This window comes from Mauremys mutica, chromosome 1 (assembly GCF_020497125.1).
Source record: "Mauremys mutica isolate MM-2020 ecotype Southern chromosome 1, ASM2049712v1, whole genome shotgun sequence".
Lineage (NCBI taxonomy): Eukaryota > Metazoa > Chordata > Testudines > Geoemydidae > Mauremys > Mauremys mutica.
Window position 1 is genome coordinate 242,581,136 of NC_059072.1, and position 16,897 is coordinate 242,598,032.

The window sequence follows — 16,897 nt, forward strand, 5'->3', positions numbered from 1 at the left end:
AAACTGTTTTTCCTTTGACGAAACACAGGAAGTCCCTTCCAGTCTTGTGTTCTCAAGACCTTTTGCCTAGTATTTTTCAGGTCCTATCCCTGGCTATTGTATTTATAGCCCTGAGGGATGGAAATTTCCAAACTACTTAGCATTGGCCTAATTCTGCTCCCATTGAAGTCAACTTCCATGGATCTCAGAGGGAGCAGTTAAACTAATGCTGAGCTCTTTAGAAAATCTGATCCTTAGTTTACTGTGTGTACTGACCTGATTTCTTCAGTTATCTAAGCAGGACTGTTATGAAAACTGCAGTGTCTTTCAACTCCGTAGCCAACCGCGTTGGCCTTATCAGCACACAGAAATAGTCTGATCTATATCCTTCAAGCTAACAACTCTTAGCAACACTGAGACATGCTTGACTTAGTCTGTCTAGTCATACAGGAAATTTTGCCTGTAGCTAAAATATCACAGGTATAACATCAGCACCAAAAAATAATCAACGTTCTGAATTTACATAAGGCTCTCTTTTCTATAGAGAACCTGATAACCCCAGCTGCGTCAGATGAGGGATTTACTGAAGCTCAGCTCATTGAGCTTTGTCTGCCTCTGTTCGTTTTCTCATTAATTAAGACAAGAGTCCCAATTTACAGCAACTAGCTACTTGTTAAATGTGACTTTCATAGGCTCCATAGCCTCTAGTTGTGACCAAAGCTCCCTTCCCAGTTCTCCTTGTGGGTCCATAAAATACACCACCGCTGACCACACATTATTTTACCATTATTTTGTCGTTTTATTGTAAACTTTTTACAAAGTTGATTTTTTTTCCTCACAAATCTTATGTGCATAATATGTTATTCTTTCAAGAGAGGAACAACATATCAGGGAGGGCAAAAAAAAAAGCATTTAACATGTTCAGTTGAATGAAACTACATTTTCATTTTTCATTCCCCTTCAGCATAGATGATAACAGCTAATTTAGCAGAAGGTGTGACTAAACGCTCACATCTACATGACTTGATTTCTGTTAAAGTCCAGGAGTGTGGCGGTTTTGAAATCTGTGCATACTTTCATATCGTTTCACTAGCTAATGGTAACTTTCAGTGCTTGAAATGTTGGTGGTTTTTGTTTCCTGCAGCTGTGAGGATTATTAAAATGTCTAATGATAGGAATATAAATTGAGAAGGTTAAAGCCAAAGGTTGAAAATAGTTAATTCAAGATACTTGTTTATAATTTAAGAATAATGAATACACTTTCAGAAATCATGTTTGGGTCACAAATGATTTGCAGAAGATTTGTGAACAGAAAAAAGGGCTAAATTCATTAGATAATATATTCAAAATAAATAATTCAACCTGATTCAAAATGTATATTAAGAAGTTGTTTGCAATGTGAAAAAATATCATCAATTGGTGTAATTGATTTATTTAAACTTCATTTTTTTTGGGTTATCTTTCCTATGAAATAAAGAAGTTTAGTAACTTTAATTTTTTAGGCTTATGAGTGAACATCTCAGCTCAGTAAACATGAACCTATATATATATGAAACTCTTCTTGTCATCATATTACATTACTTATATTCACCTTCTATTTATGTTAAACAACTTGTCTAGTACTATCTTGTGTTTTAAATCAGTGCATTGGGAAGTGACAAAACTGCTGTCTTTAGGTCATTTTCCTTCAGGCAGAGATTTCTATACCACAGCTTTCCCCACTGACATCAAATCAGAGCAAATAATTTGGCATACTTTGAATAGAAATGAATATAAGGCTGGATGTCATAGATCAGTGGATTTTTTTACCATGGGGTTGTACCAGCTATTCTCTGGGAGTCGCACAATTTTCTAAAGAATCTAAGTTTTCATTTAAAAATATTCCTTGCGGTTTACAGAGATAACCTTCCATACGTGTTGCAATAATTAGGTTTACAGAATGTATGAAGCAGTATGTAATTTGCACAGACCTGTACGGATGATCCATATTTATAAGACCATTTCATAATTTATATGAATACTAAAATATGTAGATCATAGCCCTGATCCTGAAAACCCTTACTTGTACATGCAATCTTTACTCACTCAAGTAGTCCTATGAAATACCTTTTGTGCATATGACAGTACTGGAAAATAGTTACCATGTAATTCTTTGAAAAATAGGAAATTATTGGTCAATCTTTTTTAAAAAAAAGCATGCAATACTTTCCCTCACTTATATATTTTGACTTTTACACATCCGTCTGCATTTTTACCTTTTATAAATTTTTTCATTGACATTTAAACATATGTAATATTTTAGTTTACTGTTTGTACAGATGTGTCCAAGTAACTATAGGCAGCATTACATTCATATTACTAAGTATAGAAAATATATTATCAGTGTTGATATTACTTTTCCTGTTAGTTGCTTTGTGGCTCCTGCCGGACAGGCTTTGTGAGCCCTGACACACCCTTCCTCTGGCCAGCTACATCTCATATTCCTGCTACATCCACATTCTTCTCTCTTCTTCAACATGTGAAGTGGAATTATGTTGGTTGTGCACACTGTGATAGACCCAGGCCAGTTGGGAACAGCAGAGTAGCAGAAGGGAGATATACTGGCCACTGGAGAAGCAGTTTTCTGTTCCCTGAGTGACCAGAGCAGGGGCTGCTCCAGGCTAATGAGAACACCTGATTCTAATTAACCTGCTAAGAGTCAGGTGAGGCTGTTAAGCACCTGACTCTAATTAAGGCCCCTCTGATGCTATAAAAGGGCTCACTCCAGTCAGGCCAAAGGGAGCCAGAGGAGAGGAAGTGCGTGCGAGGAACTGGGAGCATGAGGCATGCAAGAAGCAGAGAGTGAGTAGGCATACTGCTGGAGGACTGAGAGGTACAAGTGTTATCAGACAACAGGAGGAAGGTCGGGTGGTGAGGACAAAGAAGGTGTTGGGAAGCAGCCATGGGGAAGTAGTCCAGGGAGTTGTAGCTGTCGCGCAACTGTACCAGAAGGCACTATAGACAGCTGCAGTCCACAGGGCCCTGGGCTGGAACCAGAGTAGAGAGTGGGCCTGGGTTCCCCCCAAACCTCCCAACTCCTGATCAAACACAGGAGGAATTGACCTGGATTGTGGCTTCTACCAGAAGGGAAGGTCTCTGGACTGTTTCCCAACCCACAAGGTGAATCTGTGAGGCGAGCAAAACTGACAATAAGCTCAGGACCCACCAAGGTAGAGGAGGAACTTTGTCACAACACCCACTGAATGCCACACCACTGCAAGTTACACTTTGTCACTTTTTTTTTGGCTAACCTACTCCCAATAACTATCTTACTTTGGTGGAAGTCGCTGCATAAATAAATAATTCAGGGGCAGTGAATTTTCCCCACTCCATTTTGCACAAAGGAAGTGGACATGATTGAATTCCCACACCTTGGAATCCCCAGCAGTGAAGATGAGTCCCCAGCAGGCATAGAACCCAGAAGAAGTTGTTCTTACACTACTTCTCCTCTGAAGATCTGGTGTAAGAAGAATATCAGGAATGAGGAGGGTATTATGACCTGACTATGTTATGCCATCCCCAGCTGTGACCAGTGCCCTGGAAGAGCCATTACCAGCTGGTGTTGGTTATAATGGCCTTCCAGGCTGGGACAGAGCCAAGCAGACAATCAGGTAGTTGTAATTGGGTCCCTGAGGTTCCCCATGCTCTCCTTTCTGCTGAATTCAGGAGACCTCAGCTGCAGCAGAGAATCTATACCAGGGGTGGGCAAACTACGGCACGCGGGCTCGATATGACCCGCCAGTCATTTTAATCCAGCCCTTGAGCTCCTGCTGGGGAGCAGAGTTGGGGGCCGCTCCACATGGCTCCTGGAAGCAGCAGCATGGCCCTCCTCTGGCTCCTAGGCATAGGGGCAGCCAGGGGGCTCTGCTCTGCATGCTGCCCCCACCCCAAGCACTGACATCGCATCTCCCATTGGCTGGGAGCTGCAGAGGCGATGCCTGTGGATGGGGCAGTGTGCAGAGCTGCCTGGCCACACCTCCGCGTAGGAGCCAGAGAAGGGACATGCCACTGCTTCTGTAGATGGGCAGATACACCTCTGTGGCGCCTCCTGCTGGTGACTCCTGGGAATTAGCTCGGTTCCAGCTCCGGAGCACCCTCTGCAGGCTGGTGATCTGCCTGTCCTCTGGCCCCTGTGTCCCTCCCTGGACCCGGTGCCCTTTTACATGGGGTGCTGCCCCCTGGCAGTAACCCCTTTCTCTCAGGGTCTCCCCTCCCTGGGGAACTCCCACCCTCTATCCCCACCTTGCCTCAGTATATGGCAACTGCCAGTCATTGTCTAGCCCCACACCCTGGGACAGACTGCAGTATCAGCCTCCTCATCACTGGCAAGGAGGGTTTGGACCTGCTGCCTTGGCCTACCCCCGGGCTGCCCTCTGCAACCCCCCAATACCTATTAGCCCAATGCTAAGCCACAGCCTGGGGCTTTCCAGGCTGGAGCTCCCCAGCTCCTCTGCCTTTCCCCAGCCCTGCTTTACTCAGGTACCTTGTGTCTAGCTCCCTGCAGCCAGGCCCTTCTCCCTCTACACAGAGAGAGAGACTGTTTGGGCTTCTGGCTCACAGCCTCTTATAGGGGCCAGCTGGGCCTGCTTTCCCCAATCAGCCCAGGCTTCTTGTCCCAGCCTAAAGCTGCTTTCTCCAGCCACAGCCCCCTCCCAGGGCTGTTTTTAAGCCCTTCAGGGCAGGAGCAGGGGTCCACCCTGCTACAGAGCCGCTTGAGGTAAGTGCTGCATGAAGTCTGCACCCCTAAGTCTCCCCTCGTGCCTCAACCTCTTCCCCCAGCCCTCCAAACCCCTTGATCTCAACCCAAAGCACCAGCCTGCACCCCCAACCGAGCCCTCATGCCCCCATGCCCCAGATCCATGTCCCCATGCCCCAGATCCATGTCCCAGCCCTGATCCCCATTCCATCCACCAAACCCCTTGGTCCCAGCCCAGAACACCCTCCTGCACCCCAAGCCCCTCATCCCCTCCCCAGAGCCCACACCCCCAGCTGGAGCCTGCTCCCCTTCCTGCACCCAACCTCCTGCCTCAGCCTTGATCCCCATCCCACCCTCTGAACCCCTCAGTTCCAGCCCGAAGCACCTTCCTACACCCCAAACTCCTCATCCCCAGCCCCACCCCAGAGCCCACACCCCCTCCTGCACCCCAACCCCAATTTTGTGAGTATTCAAGGCCCGCCATTCAATTTCTATTCCCAGATGTGGTCCTTGGGCCAAAAAGTTTGCCCACCCCGATCTACCCCCTGTATTTCTGTCCAATTGGCTCACATTCTGCATTGATTAACACCCCATGCTGAAGTAAAACAAATTTCCATACCACTCCACTGAAGCCAGGATGCCAAGTGCATCTTTGAAGTAAATCCCTTGCAGAGCAGAACGTAGCTCAACATTTCTATTCAAAATGTCATACATTTTGTACCTTTTCTAAACAAAACCCAAATTTTCATCTATAGTACTTGACAGTGTTCAGTTGAAAATAATTAAGCCAGGTTGCCTGTGTTTCTACAAATGTCAGGTTCTGATGCCAGATTAAAGCTTTAGTCGTACTTTTCAGATTAATTAATGGATCAAGCCCCTGTTGCATTATACACTGAAATTCTATCTGTGAACCCACGTGACAGCTATGGTCTTCTGCGACAATGCAGGTCACAAACACAGGATGAAGCCTATAAGAGCAGGGGATGACACATTCTTGGTCATGGGGATCTGGCTATGGAACAAACCTTCAGAGGAGATCAGGCAAATGCAGAGTCTTAACCATCTTTTTCTTCCTCTTTGAAAAAGCCTTTGACCTTTTTATTTACAACACTGACATCCCATTCTACCCATTAAGCCCATACTGACAACAAAAAAAGCAAACAAACATTTTAAAACTCAAAACCAAAACCTCTATTCCTTGCAGAGCTTTTTCCCCCCCGACACTCCATGAGATTCAATAGGGATTGTGGTATTAATTTTATATGGAAGGTGCTCTAATACTACAGTGGTGGGTGGCAGTATAAAACCTTTAGCAAAATTGATGTTTGCTAGAGCTGTTTCCTATCCAAATGTTGAAGCACTGCCATTTTTATTAGATGCAAATGAAGTCCTCACTAAGAGAAATATTTTAATGCAACAGGCACACATACATCACTGGACAAAAAGTGGAAAGGAGATGAATTGAGCTGCATTTGAAGCTTTACACTAAAGTCATTGACAATCATCTTTCAGCTGCCATTCATCACCATTATAAAGAGAAATGAAATGTTGGATATGGTATATCATTTATCAAATGTCTTCAAAGGCAAATTTTAGAAGCCAGGATGCCCTAGATTTCAACTGGGAAAACAGTGCTTTAGAATAATGTAGTCTGGCTTCTAAATCATCTCATTTGACCTGCTTAAAAGATAAGGCACTTACATGCCTCCTGAATTTTGGAAGAATTGTTCATTTTCATAAAGGCAGCATTACAGTCTACCAAAAACACTTGATAAACTGTGCATGAGTTGTACACAGGGGTGGCTTTAGCAGGGCTTGATTGGGAACATTTGCACCCACAGAAATCACAAAACTAAAGGTGCCAAAACAACCTTCTGGGGTGATGTGGGGTGGGATTGGAGAGCTGCAGTCTTTCCTTTGTGTTATGGAGGTGCGTGCAGCTCCATAGCCTGGGCCACGTGTCATAGTGGCACGTCGCTGCACAATGATGTCAGAATCACACACCATTTTGGAGGCCTGAAGGGCAAAATCTGCCAGAGGGAGTGCTGTGGCCAGGCCGGGTGGAGCAATGCCTCCACGTGTCCCAGTCTCTAGGCTGCAGGGATGGGGTGTTGGGCTCCTGGCAGGGCCATCTCCCCCACCATGTTATGGGTGGTTGTCTGTTACTGCTGTGAGTAACAAGGACTGGCCCACTGAATGCACCCATTGAATCAGGAGGCTACATCTGCCACTGATTGTAAAGTTCCTTTGAATAGCTAGTGGAATTTTGATCTGAAGTATTTTCAGATGTTCTGAAATCATTCTGCCATCAATGGTTTTGGAAATTTACAGTATTTTTAATTAATGTCAAGTACCATAAATGTGTTCAGAAAGAGTTGTAGAATGGGTGAGTTGGGGCAATTGATTTCTTATGGTAAAATACATACAGTAATAGAAATTGGCATACAGGATTAGGCCAGTGGTCAGAATGCTGCCTGTGACAGTGACCAGTATCAGCTGTGCAAATTGTGCGAAGTTCTTGGTCTCATTGATATCTTGTGGCAGTGAGTTCTGCAGGCATATTGTGCATTGTTTTAAAAAGCATTTGCCTGTACACTATATCCCATTAATCTGTATGGTCTGGGGGACACCCATTGATCCCAACACTTGGTTATCTGCAAGTTTTGGAAGTGTTGCTTCTTCCAACCCCATCCTAGTCCCACATTTCCTGTGCTCTTCTGGCTGCCTCAAGTGCTCCAGTGTTGCCATGCAGAATCCCCTGCTGACTTCCCTCTCACTGCCTGGCCAGACAGCCCAGAGCCCATTGGTGTTGGATCCCAGACAGTGTCAGCTGTGGGGTGTGCAGGCTGGCCATGTGTCTGCCTACTTTGGTGCTTCTAGGCCTGAAGCCCCACCTGGCCCTGGGAATTGGCTGCTGCCTGGCTCAGAGCTGGCCACACACTGCTACTGCAGGCACCAGTTTGGCAACTTTGCAGGCTCCTGGATGGTGGTACAGCCATGCACATTGATGAGCGCTGGGAGATCCAGCTTAAGGGGCGCCAGGATCAGCCCTTTCTCCAGTAGCCACCTGTGGGGGGCTAGGCATGGGGACTCCAAGGGACAGGTGACCCACTGGCTGGGGTGAGAGTTGGCACAGGGTGTGGCTTTCTGAGAGACTGTGTTCACCTCTGTGCCTACAGGGAAGGGGTGAGTGTTGCCATCCTCAGGGGAAGGCTGTGCTGGGGGTGCTTTGCATGGGGTGCTGTGGAGTGTGCCATGTGAGGGTCAGCTGCAGGATTACCTGGGGTACACACTGTGGATTCAGATTATTAGGATTTTCAGATAAAGGGAAATTTGGGTGACTGGGGAATATACTGTAGTAGGTTTGAAGTTTCTGCTTTTGTGGGTATGTCTTCATTGAGAAAAAAGTGTTTTTCCATTGAGATACCTAACTCAGTATGAAATCCTAAGAGAGACAAGGCACGGTAGTTTTTAACTTCAGTGTAGCTAGCTGGGTAGCTAAGTCTACCCTGAGGGGTATGGAGATAGGGTTGACCTTGACCACCTACATTTATAGATTGTAGATCAGAAGGGACCATTGTGATCATCTAGTCTGACCTTCTGTACAACACAGCCCCAAAATAATTGCCTTAAGCAGATCTTTTAGAAAAACATCATGTTTTGATTTAAAAATTGTCAGTGATGGAGCATCTACCTCAACCCTTGGTAAATTGTTCTAATGGTTAATTACCTTCACTGTTAAAAATGTATGCCTTATTTCCAGTCTGAATTTGTCCAGTTTCAACTTCCACTAATGTATCTTGTTATATATTTGTCTGCTAGACTGAAGAGCCCATTATCAAATATTTGCTCCCCATGTAAGTACTATGGATTGTAATCAAGTCACTCCTTAACCTTGTTTTTGTGAAGCTACATAGATTGAGCCCCATGATTCTACCACTATGAGGCAGGTTTTCAAATCCTTTTATCATTCTCATGGCTCTTCTCTGAACCCTTCTGAGCACTGAATCCCAAACAAGGATCATATTCCTGGGACAGTTGGAGAACTCTGTGAGGAAACTTGAGGTAAAAACTATCATACCTTTTCTCCAATATGATTTAACATTGAGATAACTATACATACCCAGGCTTCACTCCTCAAGCTCCACACAGCAATTGCCTTCTCTGCTCTGCTGCTTGTCTTTATATAGGGCCCTTCTGACCCCAGACTGGCTGCTCCATCAGGCCCTCTGATCAGTTGTTCCTCTGTAGCCACTCTAGGCTGCCTGCAGGACTTCTCTTTGCTTTATTCTGTGGCCTGCCTCCAGACCTCATCTACCTTGCCACAGGCACAAATGACTGGTGTCTAACTCAGAGTGAGTGAATGGTCTAACTATTATTTGCAGCTTTGAAGGTCTCTCAAATTTATATTTTTTAAAAATGTCATTGTAATTCCTTGTTAGTTGTATTATGTCCCTATTAGGGCTGTTTGAAAATATTCCACTGAAACTTCTTGTGATGGAAAATTGGGTTTTTGACTGACCCAGAATTTTTGCAAAAAGTGCCCATCGGTGATGGCAAAACTCCCTTTGATTTCAATGGGATGAGGATTTGATCCTCTCCCCATATGCCTCACTGCAGAGCTTCTGCCTAAACTCTTCCCCTGCCCTCTGCCAGAGTTCCACACTGGGGATGGGATGAGTAATGGGATTGAGAACAATAGAAAAAAACCCTTCATTGTAGGTCACTATCATCTTTCATAAGCACTAAATTCTCTCAAATGTATTTTTAGATGGGGAGTATAAAGTATATCTGCTCTGAAAGATCAGAGCAGTATGACCTAACTACAGCTCATAAGGGTTTTACCAGTAGTGTAGCATAAAAAAAATCTAAATAGAAATCTACTCTTTCCTATCCCTCTCTCAAAATCCACCCACTGAATAATTGCATCTTATTTTAGACAGCATACAAATGTATTTTCCACATTTTATTATTATTGTATAGCTTCTGCTTCATAGTTTGTTGGAATGAAGGGCTGCACAGTGGACAAGCTATTTACAATGTGTTTTGTACCTGAATAGTCATTGTTCAGTCTCTAGGAAATACTATTACTTATATCTCTTGGAAACCCATCAGGATGAAGAAGCTGAGTGATGACTCCATTTTTACAGGAAAGCTGTCTAGCCTTCCTGCAGAACTTGAGATCACATTGCCAGGGGTGAAAGTAACTTAAAGGACTTACTGGTACTCTGGAGTCCTTAGGAGGGGGCGGGGCCTCAACTGGAAGAGGCGGGGCCTTTAAATCCCTGGGCACTTTAAATCAGGATTTAAAGGGCCCGGGGCTGGGGCTGCGGTAGCAGCATCTGGGAGCCCTGGGCCCTTTAAATCACCCCCAGAGCTACCAGCTGCAGAGGCAGCTGGGAGCATAAGGGGTGATTTAAAGGGCCCGGGGCTCCAGCTGCCGCTACAGCAGTGGAGCCTCGGGCCCTATAAATCACCATCGGAGGGGACCTCGGCCTCTGGCAGAGCTTTAAAGGGCCAGGGGCTCCCGGCTGCCGGGTGGTGATTTAAAGGGCCCTGGAGGGTAGCGGCAGTGGGAGCCCCAAGCCCTTTAAATCGCCACCCAAGCCGTGCTGCTGGAGCCCCGGGGTAGCAGTGGCAGCCGGGGGCTCGGGTGGTGATTTAAAGGTCCCAGGGCTCCGGCTGTCGCTACCACCCCGGACCCTTTAAATCATCCCCAGAGCCCTGCTGCCAGAGCCCTGGGGTAGCAGCGGTGGTGCTCCAGCGGCAAGTTAAAGGGCCTGGGGAGGTAGCAGTGGCCAAGCCCCAGGCCCTTTAAATTGCCGCCAGGGGAAGCCGGGCTGACCTGGTATGGCACACTGGCTCTTGCCAGAATGCCGTACCAGGACATACCGGCTTATTTTCACCTCTGAACATCACCACCAGGTGATGGCGAGGTCCTCATAACCTGTACTTTGAGTATGTGTATGATGTGAGATGGAGAAATCAGTCGCATAATTTACACAATAAGGAGTAGATGAAAATTCCGCAGATTTTTTTGACAAATAGATTTCTTACTAGGCATATTAATACAGAACTTTGAATAATAATTCAATTAAACTACATTACATAACCGTATTTCCCGCACCCCTCAGAAGCAGTGCAAAGGCTTGGGGGTTACCAGGAGTAATGGAGGAGCTGAAGAAGAGGGAAGTAATTGCTAGGAAGGAGCCTGGGTGTGAACTTGGAGGATTGTTGGCTAGGGGTGGGAGAAGGATGGATCAGTTTGTTTTGGGAGGGGGGTAGGGGACAGAGATTGTTAGGGAGTTGGGGAACCTGCTCCATGCAGACCCTGGATGACTCCTAGCCTCTCCCATTCAGTCAAGTGCATCTGCCCTGTCTCCATGTGGTCCTGCATCCCCACTCAGCCATCTCCTCCCACCCCCATGTGTCCATGCATCCCCTTGCCCCCGTCCCCATGTGTCACTGCACTACCACTCAGCTTCCCCATCCCTTTGTGACCCTGAACCCCCACTCCCATTCAGCCCCTCGGGGCAGTTGGGTATCAGGGACAACAGGGGCACTAGGGGTAGGTTATCTACATGTGGAGCAAGGGAAGCTAGTGAGGCTTGGCCTGATCACTCTATTTGCTGGCTTGCTCCTGGGTGCCACAGCAGCTACTCCAGCCCCTCTGGGTCCTTCTCTCACCTCCTCCCCCAGCAGCAATGGAGCCCTGCTTGGCTTGAGCTTGAACTTGCTGAAGAATAACCCGCAGGGATGGAGACATAGCTCTGCACCCACAATACTTCTATTTTGGGCATGCTATGCGCACCACCTTCCTCCCCCAGTTCTGCTCTCCCAGGGCAATGAAACTGGAAGATCAGAAAAAAAGAGATTGCAGTAACTAAGACAGGAGATAACCAATGCAGGAACATGCCCTTTGCCATAGGAACTGAAAGGAGGATATGATAACTGAAAGTAACGTAAAAAGCACCCAGCACTCACCTCTGTTATTTTATTAATAAAGCTTTAAAACTTAATCACTTGGTGTGCTCCTTCATCTCCTCCCCTAACAATCCTGCGGCTTCAGCCTAATCGCCTCAAGCAGATTGGTAACAAAAATCTGTCACAAAGGGATCAGGAGTAGAAGAAAGAGAGGATTTAGGACAGAGCCTTGTAGGACATTGCCAGAGAGGGAAGGAGAAGTACCTACCAGAAGAGATGCTGAAAGAGTGACCTGAGAGGTAAAAAGAACACCAGCAAGGTGCAAAGCTTCAGAAGCGAGAGGAGGAGAGAGAGAGAGGGTCCTAGAACAGGGATTTACAGAAAATTCAAAGATAATGAGGATGGAGAAGAGCCCCTGAAGATGTGCCAGGCAGAGATCTATATATGCACTGCTGAGAGTAGATTCAAAAGAGTGAAGATAGCAAAATGATTTGGAGGAGATCCAGTGGGCAATTAGAGGCAGAGCCAGCCCACAACATTTTGGCACCTGAGGTGGGCAGCGCAAATGACACCCCCATGGCCCCTTTCTTGGGCCAAAACTTTGAAAGGTCTCAATTCTGCCTTCTTCCTGTTCTACTCCTCTCATGGTACTGCTCTGCTACCTATCCCAATAAAGGAGAACTAACAACTTAAACTGCATTGTTCAAAAATTTTAAGTAACACTTAACTTTCAAACGCCTGAACAGCAAATGTAACTTTTCTTGTCTGCATAGTAAACACTGGCATTTTTTTCTGTTTGAATAATAAAAGTGGTGCTTTCCGTGCTTTCTTGGTTGCAAAGATTTGAACTGCTTCCTGAAGGTCCACAGTCTGGGCCAGCTCATGCTCTATTGAAATGGTTGCAAGGCCGACCATCCTCTCCTGTGTCATTGTTGTGTGTTTTTATTAACTTCAGCTTGGAGAAGCTGCATTCTCCACTGGCAACTGTTACAGGAAATGTTAGAAGTATGCACAGAGCAACAAAAGCAGTTGGAAAGAGGGTGGTCATCTTATTTGTGCACATATATTCCAGAACAGCCTTTGGGGTTGATCCTGCTGAAATGTATCTTGAAAGGGCTTTCAGTTCATCACCTAAATCACTTGCATCAATATCACACATGTCATCATGTGTCTCTAGTGCCCTGCATTGCTGGTGTAGGTTTTCTTCAGGTATAGTGAGGAGTTTTGGAATATCGTACAACATCCCAAATATACTGCTGTGTTCCTTGAGCTACATGAAACATTCTTTAACTGACTGTGTTGCAGAATCTAGCACCTGGTTAAAGAATTCAACTTTGAATTGTTGTTTGGGGTCTCTTATGGGATTATCACGTGCCTCATCATCAAAATGTCTTCTTCGGTGACTCTTGTATTGTTGAATGGGTGGGAAAATAGCTTCAATGTGACGTTCCTTTGCCAACTTCTGTGCACTCTGCAGAATGTTTTGAAATCCCTCATCTGACCAGTAAAACTGTAGGTCTGACTTTGCTTTGTCTAGTTGTTCCATTTCTCCAGATATATCAAGGTCAACACCTTGGAGTCTCTTGCTTACAACATTTATTTCAAACAGTATGTCATGCCACAACACTAAGCCACTCAGAAATTTGAAGTTATGTATGTTTCTGGTGATTCTATTTCCCTCTGACACTGTTCTTCCACAAACAGTTCCTGTCATAGCATTATCCTCCATAATGGCAACTATGGCATCATCTATCTTCCCAATTTGGTGTTTGATAGGTTTTATCGCCTCCACTCAACTTTCCCATTGTGTGGCACTCAGTGGTTTCAGTGTCAGAGAGGATGTTCCCAGATGTTGCTTCAAAATTTGCCATCAATGAGTTGATGCAGTGAAAAATACAAAGATGCTTTGAATTGCATTAAAAAATTCAGCAGCCTCACTAGAAGCTAATGCTGCATCGCTGACCACCAAGTTCAATGAATGAGAACTGCATGGGACAAAAAAAGCTCTAGGATTTAACACTCAGATCCATGTCTGCACTCCTCTGTTCTTTCCTCTCATGTTGGCACCATTATCATAGCCCTGACTTCTCATGTCAGCTATCACAATTCCCGTATCTTCCAGATTTTTAAGAAGCACATTTGTCATACCAGCTCCTGTAGTATCATCGATGTCAATAAATTCTAGAAAATGCTCTCTGACAGACACCATTGCAGGAACATTTTCACTAGGTTCTGTTGTTGTTACAAAACGCACCATTAAAGTAATTTGTTCCATATGGCTGATGTCAGGTGTGCAGTCCAGAATAACAGAGTAATATCTTGCTGACTTCAGATCTGCCACAATCTTCTGTTTGACTTTTGTTGCCAATAACTGTATGTTCTCATTTTGAATTGTTTCTCTGAGGTAGTGGTATGTGTACATTTCTTGGATGGTGACTCTTCTTAGATGCTCCTGGAGTACAGCATCAAACTCAGCCATCATCTCCACAATTTTAAGGAAGTTTCCATTGTTTGGCACATACAGCTGATCTGAACTGCCTCGCAGTGCTAGGTTTTGGGTAGCAAGCATTCTCACAATGGCAATGAACCTTTTCAGAACATTTTGCCAGTAAAAAGACTCTGATGCAATCTTCTCTTAATGCTAATCTTCTATGGTGGCCTTTAGCCTTAGTCTCATCTCAAGCTCTTTCCACCTATGGAATGCTCTCTGGTGATTTGCTGCCTTCTCATGACATGCCAGATTTCTAACCAGATTTTTCCAGTCCTTTGTTCCTGTAGAACCCAATGTGGCTGGAACATTAGACTGGAAGAGTTTGCAACAAAAACAGTATGCAGCATTCTGGGTTTTTGAGTACATAAGCTATGGCCTCTCCACTTTGTCACTACAGTAATGTGTTGGATGGAAACTTCTATTTTCATTGTCTTTGGGGAACGTGAAGTTTTTTAACTTGCTGTGGCCCATGCAGTACAAGGAAGTCCCTCAGGCTACTGCTCAAGTGGGTCCACAGTCCTGGATCATCTAGATTTAAGGAACTAAACTCAGCAGCAGCCGTTTCTTGTGCCTTCACCACACTCTTCTCTGATTTACACTTTTCTTCAGGAATGTGCATGGTTACATCTATTTCAGATGGAGATATGGATGCTGCAGTAGCTGCCAGGTCACCTGCACTCTGACTAACTAAAAGATCAGGCATCTCCTCATCACTTTCATCCTCACTGGGGCCGGAAGGCTCACCGTGAACATTTGTGTCTATGTATCTCAGGAGAGCTCCTTCCTGCTTAGATAGATAGAAAAGCTTCTTTTGCTTTCTTTCTTTTTCTGAATAGTGTTCCAGCAGAGCGTTTTCTTCTTTCACTCATGACTGCTGTTCTGTGCCAGCTATAGTGGCTCTCAACACTCAATTGAAGGGGACAAATAAGTAGGCTGGTAGCAAGAAAGTGAGTGAGGGAAGATATCAGCCTCTTAAGGGCCCAAATGATTCCTACCTGCCTGTTATGTCTCTTGTACCCTCCTTCCTCCAGCACAGCACTCCACAATCTCTGTGCATCTAGAGCAGAGAGAATACATATGCACTAGCAGCAGACACAATTTTCTACACTCTGGGTCCTAGTGGGGTCCCACCACAGTCTGGCACCTGAGGCGGCCACCTCAGTTCACCTCATGGTAAGGCCAGCCCTGATTAGAGGGGAAGATATCAGGCCAGCTGTTATATATGGCTCATTCAAAGACCTAAGGAGTGTAGAATAGAGTTGATTGGAATGTTTTCACTGAAATATGCTGTTTTGCTGAAGCTGGAATAGTTTGTAGAGATGCAGATATTTTCATGAAACTTCTGTTGGGGAAAGATTTTGGATGAGAGTGAATCTGCATGTCTGTGTTTATAGCTGGGTGGTTGGGGTCCTAGCCTCAGAGGTAGGAAACCTAGGTTTGAGGTTTCTGATTTGGCATGAAAAACTCTGCTCTGAATCAGGCAGAACAGAGACTTTAACCTGGATCTCTCCCATCCCGGGACAATACCACCCATCCACAGTCGGCTATGTTTTTGTTCCACTGCAAAACAAATGTCAAACATTGCAGTGAAATGGAATTTTCCTCCTCCTGTCAGTTATAGTAAAGAATGGGATGGGGATGGGATAGTAAGTTGCAAAAGCAGAAAGAAGTCAAGGGTGTTTTATTTGCTTTCAGAATAAGGCTATGTCTACACTACAAGTGTGACAGCGGCACAGTGGTGGCGCCACAGCTGTTCTGCTGTAGTGTAGACCCTTGCTACAATGACAGAAGGGATTTTCTGTTGCTATAATAAACCCGTCCCCTTGAGAGGCTACGGTTGATGAAATAATTATTCCGTTGACCTAGTTATGTCTATACTAGAGCTTATGTTGGCTTAACCCTGTCTATCAGGGCTGTGAATTTTTCACACCCATGAATCATAGAAGAATAGGGTTGGAAGAGACCTCAGGAGGTCATCTAGTCCAACCCCCTGCTCGAAGCAGGACCAACCCCAGCTAAATCATCCCAGCCAGGGCTTTGTCAAGCCAGGCCTTAAAAACCTCTAAAGATGGAGATTCCATCACCTCCCTAGGTAACTCATTCCAGCATGACGTAGCTGGGTCGACCTATTTTTTAGGTGTAGAGGAGGCCTAAACAGATTAAAAATAGTCTTCAATAATGTCTTGCCTTTTGTTACAGATTGTTCACAGAACCCTAGCAGCAATGTTGGGCTCCTTGGCAGCTTTAGCTGCATTAGCTGTGGTTGGTGAGGTAAGTTGCAACCTTTCAAGTATTCAGTTTATTTCTGTGCATTGTATCATAAATCCACACATACTTATTCCTGTGAAAATGGTCCCATGGTGCAGCAGTCTCTATGGGACTTAAAATGCTGCAAGAACAGTATTTGTATACTCTGTGAATTCCTGTTCCTGGAGCCATGAAAGAGAGATGCAGTCTTGGCTCCAGGTGGGGAAAAAAGAGAGCAATGCCAACTTAGTGATATGATATTCTGATTTTGCAGGAACTTGAATACAACCATTTTCATCTTAATTCAGATTTACTCTAGTTTAATCTAATTTACTGTGTGATGTAAATGGGCCTAGGTGAGGCCTAGTCTAACCTTCAATTTTCTTAGGTTCTGCAAACTCTTAATTTTTCTAGCTTATGTAAGGTCTATATTAATAGTGCTGGAGCTAGCACTTTTGCTAATGGATAATCTTTTACTCCATCAGGCTATGCAAATCCCATAGTTCCCCAATTTTTACTGG

The 16,897-nt window shown here is 45.0% G+C and overlaps 1 protein-coding gene across 2 annotated transcripts in view; it reads left to right on the forward strand.

Annotated features, from left to right (window-relative positions):
- The window catches only part of OCA2 (OCA2 melanosomal transmembrane protein), a 313,888-nt gene that overhangs the window by 86,393 nt on the left and 210,598 nt on the right, over positions 1-16,897 (forward strand). For both annotated transcript variants that reach the window (XM_045005021.1, XM_045005030.1), the window contains exon 9: positions 16,329-16,400. In XM_045005021.1, the coding sequence (XP_044860956.1) occupies positions 16,329-16,400 (72 nt within the window). The remainder of the gene's footprint in view (positions 1-16,328; positions 16,401-16,897) is intronic.